The sequence below is a fragment of the Vanellus vanellus genome (assembly GCF_965231255.1).
Source record: "Vanellus vanellus genome assembly, chromosome: Z".
Lineage (NCBI taxonomy): Eukaryota > Metazoa > Chordata > Aves > Charadriiformes > Charadriidae > Vanellus > Vanellus vanellus.
This window is the reverse complement of record NC_138908.1, coordinates 85711062-85725541: the sequence shown is the minus strand read 5'-3', so window position 1 is coordinate 85725541 and position 14480 is coordinate 85711062. Positions and strand designations below refer to the sequence as shown.

Below are 14480 nucleotides of genomic sequence, written 5' to 3'. Positions count from 1 at the left end.
TTTTTAGCATGCTGGTTGCATCTACAGGTCCAACCCTGAGCCATGCCCACCTAGCCCTCAGGTTCTCCATAGCCTTCAGTTGAGTTGGTTGTACAACCGCAGGCAACCCTGAAGGTCCTCCATCCTTGCTGCTTCCCAGCACTGTCTACACCACAGGTCCTAGCTGCAGGGCTGAACAAGCTCCACGGGTGCAGTGGTGTGGACGAGAACAACCCAAACGAGAAGAGAGCCTTAAAAAAGTCCACCCTAGCTCTCTGCTTTTGGAAAACCAAACTTTCATTGACCACAGGCCCAACAGCTGGAGCAGACCGGCCACCACTGTCATGCCACGACACGTGCAGGAGGTCCCACCTGCCCATACCATCAGGCTGAAAACCCGGAGACCATCCTGGGTCCGTGTTTTCTTTAACATTACAATAAATACAGATTTGTTCTTCATATTTGACTCAAACTGGCTTTGGTCCAGATTATCATTGCAGAGCGACCATGAAACAAGGGCATCTCATTTCTCCCACTGGTGCTTCAAACCACGTCCATGCAACCACCGACCCAACACCTTTTTATTCTTATCTAGTAAATACGCAGCGATCCAAACTTGGGGAACTTTATGTAGTATTTAATTCATAGCCCCAAGAGGAAGGTTGGTCAAATGAAGGTGTACGCAGCCCACCAGCCTTATTGGATAACGTTGGTGGTCGCTCCCCAGGACCAGAAAGCAGAAGCAATCCGTAGCTTATGCCATACCTGCTTATTTTGCCCAGCTAAAGGGTCTTATTTTGCCCAGCCGAGGGGAAACAAAAGGTTCCTATAAGCATACATATTTTCTTTCCGTTCGGACAAGGCGCCTCAAAAGAATATACAATGAGAAATGAAATAATCAAGCGGGTCACAAAAGCAGGAAGAAATGAAGTTTTATCATTCTCCAGTGGTTTCTCTGTTCATACATTACAGGAATTAAAAAAAAAAAAGAAAAAAGAAAAAAGAAAAAGAGAATTAAAAAGCAAGCAAGCAAACAATGAGGAGTTTCTTCATGGTGGTACCAGTAGGTGAGGAGCGAAGCAGAATAACCGTGGGAGACACGGACACTGAGGCAGCATCATGTGGTCAAAGGCATGGAGACCACGTTCCTCTTGTTATTTCTATTAGCCCCAGTGAAATCCTTCAATCCCAACATCCAGCAAAGGCGGTTTGGGGGACGGCAGAGAGTTTTCTTTCACTGACCACGCCAGCGCACGTACGGCCGAGCGCTTACCATTTTTAGAGCCAGCAGAAAAGTTCATGGAGTATCTTAAAAAACCCAAACAACCCCCAAAAGGTATTTTAAAAATCGTAAAGCGAGGGACAATCTAAACGCGGGACTAGAAAGGACCTCTGGGTTACAGAGCTACCGCAGGCAAGGACATCGTCTAATTCCCTTCGTAAATAGTCTCTATTTTCCCCACGGAAGAGACATCCAGACGTCGTGTGCAGCAGTAAATTTCCCACTTAAGGGACAATCTTTGACCAAACCACCTTGGATTGCAATAAACACTTATCCTGACACTAAATACCTATATTTACACCCATAGCTATATATATCTCTCTAAGCTGGATGGGATTCACTTACCTGCTGCCTCTGGGCAGGAAATTCACATTTTAAGAAGTTCTGGTCTCATTTTATCGGTTGCTATTTCTATAACAACAGAGGAAAAGCAGCAGAAAGGGGGGGGGGGGGAACATTTTCTGGTTAAGAAGAAATTTTTAAATGCGACAGAAAACATTAACCTCATATTTTGTCCAACAAGGGACGAGGACATCCCCCATTAACAGGATTTTGAGAGGGCAACGCGTTTCTAGGCTCTACAGGTCCCTCCGCCAACGGGGATATATGCACGTCTCTCTTCTCTCATCCTGCGGTATATCCACTTTTATTTTTTTTTTTTAAGAGAGAAACTCCTTCCTTCCCTTTATTTTATTAAACATTCAGGTCTTTCACAGGGAACGGGGGAGGAGATTAGGATGTGGAAATACCCAACCCAGCAGAAACAGCTGCTTGACCAAAGAGACATTGAGTTTTTATTTGGGATCTTTAGAAATATGGATTTATTTTTTTTTTCTGCTACTTTTAATGACTTTTTTTTTTTTTTTAACTTAATCATTACTCCACAACCGGCTTCAGGAAAATATTCAGCGAATTCAAGGGAGTGGAGCAAAAGCCCTCTCGGATTTCTAAGGAATTCTCTGGGAAAACAAGGAAGAAAAAGATGTAAGAAGTTAAAATTCAGGCAAGATTTGGGGGATGTGCGTGCGTAACAGTCTATAGAAAGGACCGGGAAAAACCAAACCAAACCAAACCTTTCGGGCTTGCTTTGGATATTATATAGCGGCACAAACCCAAACCTTTTTGAAAGGGAAGTCAACTATAAGGCTGAGAAAAGCCCGTGTTGTTCTTGGGTGTGTTTAAGCCAGAGCTCAACGTGGTGATGGTTTTGAGCCCCAAAAGCCTATCGAGTTGTTATTTATACCCCAGTACAAGTCCCCATATCCAAATCGGATAATCCCCCGGAAAACTTCAGTTCTCAGGTCTAAAACTACTTGTGAAATCCTCAAAAGCAAACTAAAGGATTTTTCTTCATCATCCTCCCTGGAACAGACTTACCCATCCTCTTCCCTCATCTCCTCGTGGTCCCTGGCCACGAATCCAAACCTCACCACCGATTACTGGTAAGCCCAGCCTAGTCCTCCCACCCAGCCACTTCGTGTCTACCTCTCCACTAGCCTGACACAAGGAAAAAGCTGCAAAACACCCAAATTCCCATTATTTGTATTTTTTTTTTTTTTTTTGGTAGCACAAACCAGTGCCTGGCAAACTGGGATCTAGGGAACAGAGATGGTCCAACAGTGGACACCACCACGGTCTTCATCTCCCTCCTGCTGAAGCTGACATGTCTTTCAGCGTGGGTTGGGGAGCACAGGGTAGATGGGGGACAGGGACAGATGGACAAATGGGAACGTGGGCGCTCAGAGGAATATCCTACTTTTGATGGGGCAGCAGCATCTTCTGGAGAAAAGGAGGACCCCTCAGCACACCTGGCACCTCTCCTTGGTGTGTGGAGCATCGTTTGGGACCAAGCCCTGCCAGAGCATCCCATAGGAGCAGGGTTGAGGATTTATTACATTTGCAGGAGTGGGATTTCCAAGAGGAGTCTGGGAAGTGTTCTGATGCAAGCAAGGGAGACTCGGGCTGTGGGGCACGTCTAAGCCCAAGGCACCGGCTCCCCTCAGGGTTGTGGTGCTTGGACAAGGCAACCACCAGGGCCTCACAGACACCTCCAGTTTTAACCCCACGCTGCTCAGAACCTTTATCTGCTTTGAGGCTTACGACAATGCGCAGTCCTAACCAAATTCAATCCCGGGTGCAGAGAAACACCTTCCCCCTCCGCAAGCCCTAGGGTCCCCCATGCTGGATGATCACCCCAAGCCCGAGGTGGGCACAACGGGACGGAGAGCGGCATGACCCGGTGCAGGAGGGTGTGAAACGTAGCCGCTTCAGGTTGCGCTTTCTGCTTGGAAAAAGCCTTTGGAAAAAGCTTCTTGCTTCCTCTGAGCAGATTCCGTGTTTCGGGGCTGTGCAGCGAGGTCGCAGTGCCCTCTAGTGCTGCAGGGCTCCCCTCTGCCACCAGCCCCGTCCCCTCGGCCACCAAACACCAAGCCAGCCTTCAGAGCTGCAACGTAAACCACCCTTGCCCTTTCCACCGACCCTCTTTGCGCACTGCAAACCTGAATCCAGACGACCCAACTGGGCGTGAGAGAGCACCCCAACGCCTCCCATCCTGGCAGGAGCTTGGTTACAAGTCCACCGCTCTCCAAACAATGTGGCCCCAAACCTGCCCAGCTGACCAGTACCAGCTCCAGGAACTCCAACCAGAAAAGGTATCTCCGTGCCCATCAGGTTGGGAAGACGCCCCCACAAATTAAGATCCAACATTGCAAAGTCTGCTTGAACTGGGTGATGATGATGATGATAGAAAAGTCAAAGCTCCCTGTCATTTCCCTGGTGTTTCCTTTGCGGAGTGAATAAGTCTACTATATGGTATGGAAGAACATCATAATCTGAAAAACCCACTGGAAGACGTCTCCTTTTCTGCACGTCTGATAAAAAACATGGGATTTATAACCTGGTTCAGGGCTCACAGTGACTGTGTTCTACTGCCAAAGGCCAGGCTTGGGCCTCGCAAGAACCTGCGAGCTGGTGACCTGCGTGGAAGATAAGCCAGCTTTGGTCCAGACCTCTCCTCTCCAGTGCTCTGGAGACGGCAATGGTCTCATCTGCCTTCTTTGGTCAACGGTGGCCTTAACTCTAACATTGGAGCGATGCTGAAGGGGTTACAGGCGACCACGGCAGTTTGCCCTCTCAGCCCAAGGAGGTGGTCATAGTTAGTTAGGTTAAATGCTACAAAAACCAGACCACAGAGACCACATCTTACTGGAAGTCAAGACAAAACAAAAGCTTTTTACTCAGCAGTGGAGAACTGACTCCCAATACATTGTGACCTATACTCAAGTAAACCTTGGCTCTTTGACAGGGACTTTCCAACAGTGGTTTTAGCAGTTACAGTTATTGGAAAGACCCTTGGGATAAGGGAAGCTGGTTTGTTAGACTAGAAACCTTCTCTGAAAGCAATGCCACGCCTACACACGCTGGATGGAGTCCAGCAAGATCTGGGGGCGGGGAGAAGAAATCCCCCCTAGTTTAGGGCTCCTAGGAAGCCACCACAACTTACTCATAAGTGTTTGGTGGACATGTAAAGGGTGTCAGATTTAGACCTCATGAGCGGCAGAGGGACATACAGTACACGGGGCACATCGCATGGACCAGGTCACTCCCAGTGGGAGGGGACGCCAGACAGAGGGATGAGCCCACCCCAGCTCCACCGGTGCAGAAGAGCCTACTGAAAGAGGTCCACGTCTTTGTCTCCAAGGCTCTGAAAAATGAGGCATCTGGGCTGGCTAATGAGGCCGCTAAAACGAGAACTGCCCAACCTCGTAGTGCAGAAAGAGCAAGCAAGAGAGGATGAGGACTCTGTATGGTGATAGTAAACAACACCACCCCACCAAAGAGCCATCCCTGAGATCCAAAGAGACTTGTTCCCCTGCCACCACCACCCTGGAACGGTCAGCGATCTGTACATTCCAGGAGCAAGCTCTCACACCAGTGCTGGACACCGACCTCGTCCCCTTGCATGGAGAGTGACAGCAGAGGGGATGCTCACCCATGATCTACCCTTCTCCTCCTGGACACCTGTGTTGGCTTCATCCCTCTTAAGGAACCTACCATGTCTGAACAAGCCCACGTGTGAGCTGGTCCCTCTGGGCTCCTTGCAGAGCTGACAGGGAAAGGACATGGGTATCCTCAGATAGGAATCATCCAACCTTCTCTAGACCTCTACGTTGAGATGCAATAAATCACGCCCCAACGTGTCCATGCCAGAACCCCAAGTGACCAGCCCAAGGACAGGTCCCACCTTTACTCACACGGTCTCCGCAAGGAATTGTAAGGTCTGACTTGGAAATGTTTGTCAATGAGGAGGAGTCCCAAGGAGAGGGGGCAGAGATGCCTGTTAGGCGCCTAATTTCAGGTGGGATCCCAGCACAGTCAGGAATCCCGGTGCTTCTAAGCCTGTTTGGACAAGGTCAGGAATACAGTGGTGGCTAACAGGAACACGAACAACTTACAGACTCTGCCTTTCTCCTAAGGAGCTGCTTCCTTGTTTTTCATCCAACAAGGAAGCTGGATGATAACCGCAGCCAGAAGAGAAACAAGCAGTTTATTGTAACTCCAAGCATATGACAAAAAGGGTCAAAAATCAGTAAGGAAATGGAAGGAGATGAGCTGCAAGGCAATTAAGATGCCAAACCAAATGATATCAATGCCGTCTTCCAAGTTTATCCCATAGCACCAGTAAAGCCCAGTACGCCTTTCAAAAGTGCCACATAATTTCTACCTCCTAAAACACAAGACGAGGAGCAGCTGGCCAGGGAAGGCACAGTCACGCCGTTTGAAGGAGGGCAGCCCATCCCAAGGGCACGAGTCCAGCAAACTGAAAGCCAACAACTGCAAGATGCCAGTCCAGAAACCACTTGGGATGTGTCCCAAAATTCTCAGCTCGTGTCTAGCAGCATTCAAAGCATGTGCCCGTGACGTGCAGCCTCCTGCGTCCTTCATGAGCTTCACAGGGAGGATGGAGGGCATCTTGGAGGAGGTGACCCCTTGGGTTGTTTTCTCTGGTAAGTGTAGACTTTGTCAAGGGCTCACAGTCTGAAGACTGTATCTAGGACTGGGGTATTCAGCTGTGACACATCCAAGCCTGAAAGCCTTTCCGAGCGTTTGCCAAAGGGAACAAAAGCAAAATGCACTGACTCAGCCCTCACCATGATGTCTTCACGACACCAAAATTGTTACATGGTGTCCTCCGACAAACTAGTTGAGGTGAAAATGGAGAGGATGACGAAGACTGGCTCTGCATCTGAGCTGCGCCTCTCTAGCGCAGCAGACAACCGATCCTCCCTAGCGTGCAATAAAAAGCGGATCTTATGAATGGGGAATACTTATCTGCAAAAGATTATTTTCTTCCAAAGTCACTTTTTGGCAGCGCTTAGGTGAATCAGTGCCCAAATCCAACTACAGACTCCCGTGAATAAGGAGAGATGAAGAGGCTACGGCTCACGAGCTGAGCCAAAGCAATGACCTCATGAGCTCCTCACCATGAAGCTTTCAAAACAAAACCTATTTACCAGTAAAAAAAAGCACCCCAGATGAGCTTTGAAAAGACGGGGCAGGAGGAAGCTTCAAAATACCAGTTGTGGTGAAGGAATTGCTCCCTGCACCAAAGCGGAGCTGGATTCTCCTGCCTGTGCGTGTCCACGAGGTGGCAGAGCGAACCATGCCGCGGAGCTGGCCGAGAGCATCTCCGAGGAGAGGGATGCACGCATCCTCCAATTTCAAAACAAAAAGCTGGCGACAAGCATTTTTCCTCTCAGACAGCTGTGACGAAAAAGGGTTCTGGGGGAGGTTGTTTTGGGTTTTGTTGTTTATTTTTTCACCTTTTATTTGCCAAATAGTAATAAGGTTTCCTTGCCAAATTTTGTTAAAATACTATGGATAGATTCCAGCAGCAAAACTCACATGTATATATTAATGTCCAAATATCCAGAATATTCTGCTTAATCCATTAACAGAGTCACTGTATCTCTCTGTAGTGATAGGCATACAGACCTGGATGTACACTGGAAATTGGTTCTAGATTCATGTCTTGCGTCCATCCTACTTTGCCATCAAAGGAACCCGAATTTCCAAAGCAGCCTGCAGGTAAGACTCACTACCTCTCTCAGACGTGGTGCTCTTAACCCTGCTATAGCTGCTGAAGCACATTCAACAGCAAAATATTTGCATTGGAGTCGCGCTGGAGGATGCTCGGACCGGCCCAGTCGCGCTGGAGGATGCTCGGACCGGCCCCTCCATCCACGCATGGCTGCTGTAAGCAACCCATGAGATCTTAAAAACAGACAGAACAGTAGTTTATGTATCTCCAACCTGAAAATCCTCTTTTTCAGGATATGACACGAACATAACTGCAGTGTGGGAAAGCCTCATGGAAGGTAAAAGATTTTTCTTCCACAGGCTCACACAAATATTTTCCCTTATGCTGCCACGCACTGTGCTCCACGGAGCCATTTAAAACAAGGGATAAGACCAGCAAAATCACTGTCGGCGTTGCACGATCACATTCAAATCCAGTTAACAATGATACGTCAGGATTAAACCAGCTGTCTGCAAGTATTTCACTTGTCAACGCCAAACAAGATAAATCCTCACCCAGAGCTACCCGGCTCCTAGTTCCCACGGGCACACATGACTCTACATACCTAGGTAAGCGAGTCTCCAAAATAACGTAGTATTGCATGAGTCTGCCCAGAGGTGCAAACAAAACAGCAAATCCAGCATTCCCACTACTGCCACACGAAGAATTAAGCTAGATAATAAGGTATATATTGGTATTAATCCACTGGAGTCAATGGACTCAACCTGGTGTTACGACAGGATGAGATGACAACCAGACCAGGAGGACTTGGCTTGTTTAACAGCTGTCAATTACAAAAAAAGATAAACCCTAGAGAAGAACATCAGCTCCTCGCACCAAAGATGGTTTGATTCCTCAAGTCCAATTATTCTCCAGGGAAGAGAACCCTATTTTGCAGAATTGCTGTGGTCTGTATCAGCTGAACCTGATGTTTTCTCCCTGTGACTTTAAGTCCAGGCATACCAAGCATGGAAGAAACTAAGCAGAAAGCAGCTGCAGGCAGCGTTCCTCACTGCCAGAGTCAGCAGCACTTCTCTGCTCTTTCCACTGGTTCGCGTACTTAGTGCCAGCTAGCTCACCCAAAAGAAATACTAAGACCATCACATGGTTTGCAGGATGAGCAAGGCTTTTCCTCACATGATGCATGAGCAAGAAGCCCAGCGAGCTCTTTGTTCAGCACTGAAAAGCGTAACGCTACCACAGCATGTGAGATGTCTCTATCCTTCCCTCTGGAGGCAAAGAGGAGACTTCAGCAAAAACACGCTGAGCATCTTCAGAAACTTGTCCAGATCAGGACACTCGGCTCCTTTGAGGACTAGGGCTCTGGAAAGTGAAAAATTATATGATGCTGACAGATTGACCTATTCAATGGATTTTTTTAACTGAGGGCCTCATCCTACCATTCCCCACCATCCGAGCATCAAAAGTCATTAAACCAGAACTACCAAAACTGGGATGTAGAGACAGATCTGGAGGAGAAATAGGCTGGAGAAAACGTACAAGTAGATGACCATTCCATATAAACATATGTGCACCCGATAGGGCAAACATCTTGGTCAGCACACCATCACTGCTGGCTTCCTGGCAGCAATTTATTTTGGAGCTGTCAGGAGGCTTGGTGTTTTTCAGAGTCTCTTCTCCTAAAAATATATGAGCCCTGTGTCCATGTACGTATATATATATGTATACGTATACTGTCCTCAATGTTTCACCTCCAAACGAAGTCTCCACACTGTCTTGCCCAGCACTAAGGTTCACAGCAAGGCTTGCTGAAACCACAGATATAATTCTCCATCACGAACCCCACAGGACCACGGCTCAGCGCATCCAGCCCAGGCTTTCCCACTCCTGGGGTGGGTTTCTTAAGGAAAGGTAAGGCAGGGAGCTGCTTGTCTCCACCACACCACAGGCAGGAGATGTCCTCATCACCTACCTGCCACACTGGAAGGACTTTCTCTATGTCGTTCAAGTTGATGCCATCACCGTCCTCGTATTTCCCTTTCCCAAGCCTGTGGCAGGAAGAAAACAAAAACAAACCCAAGTGAAACCTCGCTGGAACCAAAGTTAATTTTCTATTATGGCACATGGGGAAGATTAGTTCTTACTGCAAAGGACCCTCATGAAAACAAAGAGGCTCTCTGAAGCCAATAAGCTGTGCCTCCAAAACACTCCCACGCGGGCACAAAGCCATTAATACAAAATTGAATGCTTTTCCCAGTCTTCTCCACCTGCACCATCCGGCACAGCGTTCAAACACTTTGGGGAACAGCAGCAGCGAGAAAACCAAAAGCAGTCCTGAGCAGTAGAGTTGGGCGATTCAATTCCCAGAGCAAGTAAAACCGAAAGCACAGCCCGCTTGGACAAAAAAAAAAAAAAAAAAAAAAAAAAAAAAAAAAGAGGACACAAAAATGTTCTCTTTGAAGCACTGCTCATTTGCTGGTCTCCATGGGAGCTCCTGTTCCCCTGCTGAAAAAGGTGTCGGCGAACAAGCACAAACATACATCTCAGCATCTCAGACACCAAACAGCAATCGATATAAATACAAACATACAATTTGAAATGCAAAAAAAAAAAAAAAAAAAAAAAAGAAAAGGGGTGAAAAGCCATGCACTGACAGACCAAACGCATAGCTGGCAGCTGAAGGAGTTTCTTGTATCAAGAAGGGAAAAAAAAAATTCCGAAGATAATTACTAGCTGGATGCAGAGAGATTGGAATGATACAGAAGAAAAAATAGTCAATAAATATCATCCTTTTGCATTTGTAAACAACTGAGGTGATCTGTTTCTATCATGCAAGAATGATAATGTATTTTTTTTTGGTCAACAAGTGACCAGATATTGTTAAATAACATACGTTAGACAGAAACTTTGATAGCAGCAGATCAAGGCAATCAGTGCCTAGAAGTCAAAGAACAACAGATCTTGGTGGAATTACAGCAATGTGTTCCAAAACTGCAGAAATATGGAACGTGCTGAAGAATCAGGCCGGAAAACCAAGTTGGTTTTCAGAGGGCTGGAGCCCCTCTGCTGTGAGGACAGGCTGAGAGAGTTGGGGGTGTTCAGCCTGGGGAAGAGAAGACTCTGGGGAGATTTTAAAGCAGCTTTCCAGTATCTGAAGGGGGCCTACAAGGTGGCTGGAGAGGGACATTTTACAAGGACATGGAGCGATAGGATGAGGTGGAATGGCTTCAACCTGGAAGAGGGGAGATTTAGATTAGATATTAGGAAGAAATTTATCTCCAGCAGCACAAGGACATGGACCTGTTGGAGCGAGTCCAGAGGAGGCCATGAAGATGCTGGGAGGGCTGGAGCCCCTCTGCTGGGAGGACAGGCTGGGAGAGTTGGGGGGGTTCAGCCTGGAGAAGAGAAGGCTCCGGGGAGACCTTCGAGGCCCTTCCAGTGCCTAAAGGGGCTCCAGGAGAGCTGGCGAGGGACTCTTCATCAGGGAGGGGAGCCATGGGATGAGGGGGAACAGTTTTAAATTGAAAGAGGGAAGATTCAGGTTAGATATTAAGAAAAAATTGTTTATTCTGAGGCTAGTGGGACACTGGCGCAGGTCGCCCAGCGGAGCTGTGGCTGCCCCATCCCTGGAGGTGTTCAAGGCCAGGTTGGACAGGGCTTGGAGCAACCTGGGCTGGTGGGAGGTGTCCCTGCCCAGGGCAGGGGGGTTGGAACAGGATGATCTTTAAGGTCCCTTCCAACCCAAACCATCCTATGATTCTATGAAGCTGAATGGAAACACTTAATGAACACCCTAATTCATTTATGGGAAATCAGAGGTGTTTAACAATTGACCCTCCTTCATAGATGAAATAGTGACTTTGATTTACAAAGCCAAAAATATAATGTGCGTGTATATATAAAAATATATATACATGAGAAAAATCAAGTCAAATATCTGGGGACAAATAATGCCAGTCGCAGGTACTGAACGGGCAAGCGTATCGTAGGAAAAGTTTATCTGAAAAGGATGGGGATTGCTCCCAGGGTGAATGTTTGGTGCTGGAATATGGCATGACGGCAGGGGATGAGGAGGCAGGGATTAGGGGGATGAAGGCAGCTTTCCTCTGCAGGCAGCACGAGCCTGAACTACAGGACCGCAGGCAGCTCGGGCAGTCACGTTTCAAAGAGGTGGCTGAGAAATTTCCTCGAGTATGGGAAAAACTAAAGTGATACGTGGGCTTGGGAAATGGAATGAAGAGAAAATATGAGCTACAAAAGATTGTTTGAACTGGAAGAGCAGAAGCACAGCAAGAGCTAATGCTGGAAATTAAAGGCAGACAAATTCAGGTCAGAAACGAGGTACAGTTCCCCAGTTTTCTTTAACCATCCCACTTTGATTATTCAGCGTACCACCAAACTCGACATCTGATTTTATTTGCGGATGCCTTTCTGGAGGAAAACGCTTCTGCCAAGCAAAATGCATCCAGTTGATTGACCTCAAGTGTAACTACATGGTCAACCTTGGGCAGAGGATGAGGAACAAAACAGTCTTTTCGTTACCTAAAGTGTAGAAAACATATTCTGAAGAGCATCCTTCCCTTTTCTTCCCTATTAAAGTTTTCATCGCACAGCTAACACGTTAACCCCCCCACACACACACTCAAGCAAGTGGGAAAATGCTTAGCTAGCAGGTGGAGATTCTTGGAGGTTCAGCCAGCTGAATTGCGCTCGCACACGTTCAGCGTGCAGAGCTGATGAACGCACAACAGAGACAACTTTAAAAGTTATTAAAGAAAACCAATTTTGTCTGTGCTTCCTCTGTTCTAGTGCAAGTTACTTATAGGACCTGCATTTGGGGAGATGCATGGCTTGTGCTGAGGGCATCTATTTAACTGTTCTGCGTATACGCTAATTCTTATTCCATTTTTACAGCTGTAATATTTAGGAGTGTTTAAATATCTCACCTCCTGTACTGCCTCCTCCACCTGTTTGCACCCTGGGCACTCACAGTACGCCAGGAACTGGAGGCAGATCACAAAGTAGACCCTGCTGCATTCTCCCTCTACCTAGTAGGTGTAGGATCATCTGGCAAATGCCATCAACCAGGGAACAAGCACATTATATCTTATTTTACAGAGGGCCCTTCATCCCATTTATCAAACCCGTCTGTAGAAATGGGAGTAAACAATACTAAGGCACTCAGAAATTTAGTGTTATATTGCTCCAAATATTCTGAAAATCGTTGTTTGTATACCTGCAGCAAATACTTAGAGCGCAGGAAAAATAAAAAAAGCCTTATACAGTCGTGTGAGTCTGCCTGTCGCTATATGGTGCGGGAGCCTCCTGCAGACGCTGAACCTGGGCTGGGGTGATGTGCATTGACATCGGCCTTTGCTTTGGCAAAACCAACTTACCAACAGAAAAAAACTTCTGAGAGAGATGACTTCCATCCCTACGTACAATGCGGCAACGAGAAGTCACCCGCAATCTTCTCAACCCCATCTTTTAGACCCGTTCTGATTTTTTTTTCCTTCCTCTACAGGCAAGAAATGATTAATGACTAGGAAAAAAATGACACAAATTTGATGGGATAAAATGTGGTTACGGAGTTCTTACTCTTATTTTTTCTTTAGCAGAGATTTGCAGTGAGTTGTGTCACGGATGAGTTGTCATAACTTGGTATAACAGGACAGGTAATACTGCCTGCAGCCCTGAAGAGCACTGCCAGTGCGTTAAGCACCAAAATTAAATGACCGGGGGAGAAAAAAAAAAAACCAACATACTATAATTGCTTCTGAATCTGCAGAGAAACACTGATGTCCATCTAAGCGACATCGGTGAACTGCTCAGAGCTAGCACGTATTTATTTGGCTTGACCAACCAACAACCCAAGAAGAATGTGGCAATATCGTGGAGGCTGTCACCACCAAAAGGAGCTGTTTAATGGTTTCACAGCTAGCAGATGTTTTACCACTAGCAGATAGGGGATGAACACTTGGACCTACACACATCCTATTGATGCTCTCTCCTTCCCTGAAGTCTTGCTGGGGAGAAGAGCAGAAGCCCTGTCACTCGCGGGAACTGTAACCGGGATCAACACCAAGCCAGGATCTTTCCTCCAACATTAAGATGTTTAAATATAGGAGACTTGGATCCAGAAGGTTTGGATCCAGTGGGGTTTAAAGGCTGAGCTCTACCAAGCAATGCAAAAATACAGTCAGCAGCCTTGCTCCAGCGCAGAACTGGATGATAGAGGAGCCAGAGAGACCGATCATAGCATCCCCAAACCCCGTACGTGGTCCAGCACCTCTTCCCCATGTCCTCCACACGAGTCAAGCCACCAAGCTAGCGTTCCCTCTGCAAGGGAGAACTTAGAGACCTTGCTGGAGAGCGCGGTGTCGCATGCACGGCACTCACCCTTCTCTGTCTATGTGAGGCAGCGGGTGTTTTGAGGTGTTTCGCAGCTTCCTGTGAAATTGGGTGAAATCTAGTTTTTCAGGCTGTAAGTCCCACGTCGCACCACTAGGAGAGAAAAACAGGGAAAGACAAAGAAAGAAAGTCCACTACTAATTAAAGACCAACAAGCTGAAGAGCAGAGGGCACATGGGAACCTGCAGACAAGGAAAGTTGGTACTTCTGGAAGAACCGCTCCCTGCTGCAGAGCACACAGATGCGGGCTTCCAACCTTCACGCTGCTGCATCGTGCTTCTCATTTCTTCTATTTTTTTTGGAGATGCTGAGCTCCTGTCGTTTGCTCTAAACCCATGATTTTGATGTACGATGCAGCACGATGCAGTGCACGCCCCGTTAGCTATATCTGCTCTCTGTATCAAGGGGGGATGGAAACAGGTAGCCGCCTGGTCCATTCAATGGAGGTGGTCTCTCTGGTCCTGCACAACCTGCCCGCTCCAATGGCCTGGAGTAAGTCCCAGGTGGGAACTCAACCCCTACAGACTCTTGCAGCGCTCCGGGCACAGAGATGCATAAAACTGGACAGAAAGCATATTTCACTATTTTCCCTGTGTTGAAGCAGCAGCTGAAGAGCTCTTCCCAGCAGCTGCTGCATAATCACACCAACAATTAATGGAAAAGAAAAATCCCGGAGCATTAGCTCAGAGCTGCCTCAAGTCTTGCCTGCGCAGCTTTCGGATGATTACAAATAATCATATCGGCACCGGTTTCAGATGTTTGGACTAC

General features: G+C 47.3%; 1 protein-coding gene across 1 annotated transcript in view; it reads right to left on the bottom strand.

Annotated features, from left to right (window-relative positions):
* CTIF (cap binding complex dependent translation initiation factor) overlaps nucleotides 1-14480 on the bottom strand; it is a 152368-nt gene that overhangs the window by 86395 nt on the left and 51493 nt on the right. The window contains exons 6-7 of the mRNA XM_082497404.1: nucleotides 13701-13805; nucleotides 9274-9349 (exon numbers count right to left, since the gene is read on the bottom strand). Of these exons, the coding sequence (XP_082353530.1) occupies nucleotides 9274-9349; nucleotides 13701-13805 (181 nt within the window). The remainder of the gene's footprint in view (nucleotides 1-9273; nucleotides 9350-13700; nucleotides 13806-14480) is intronic.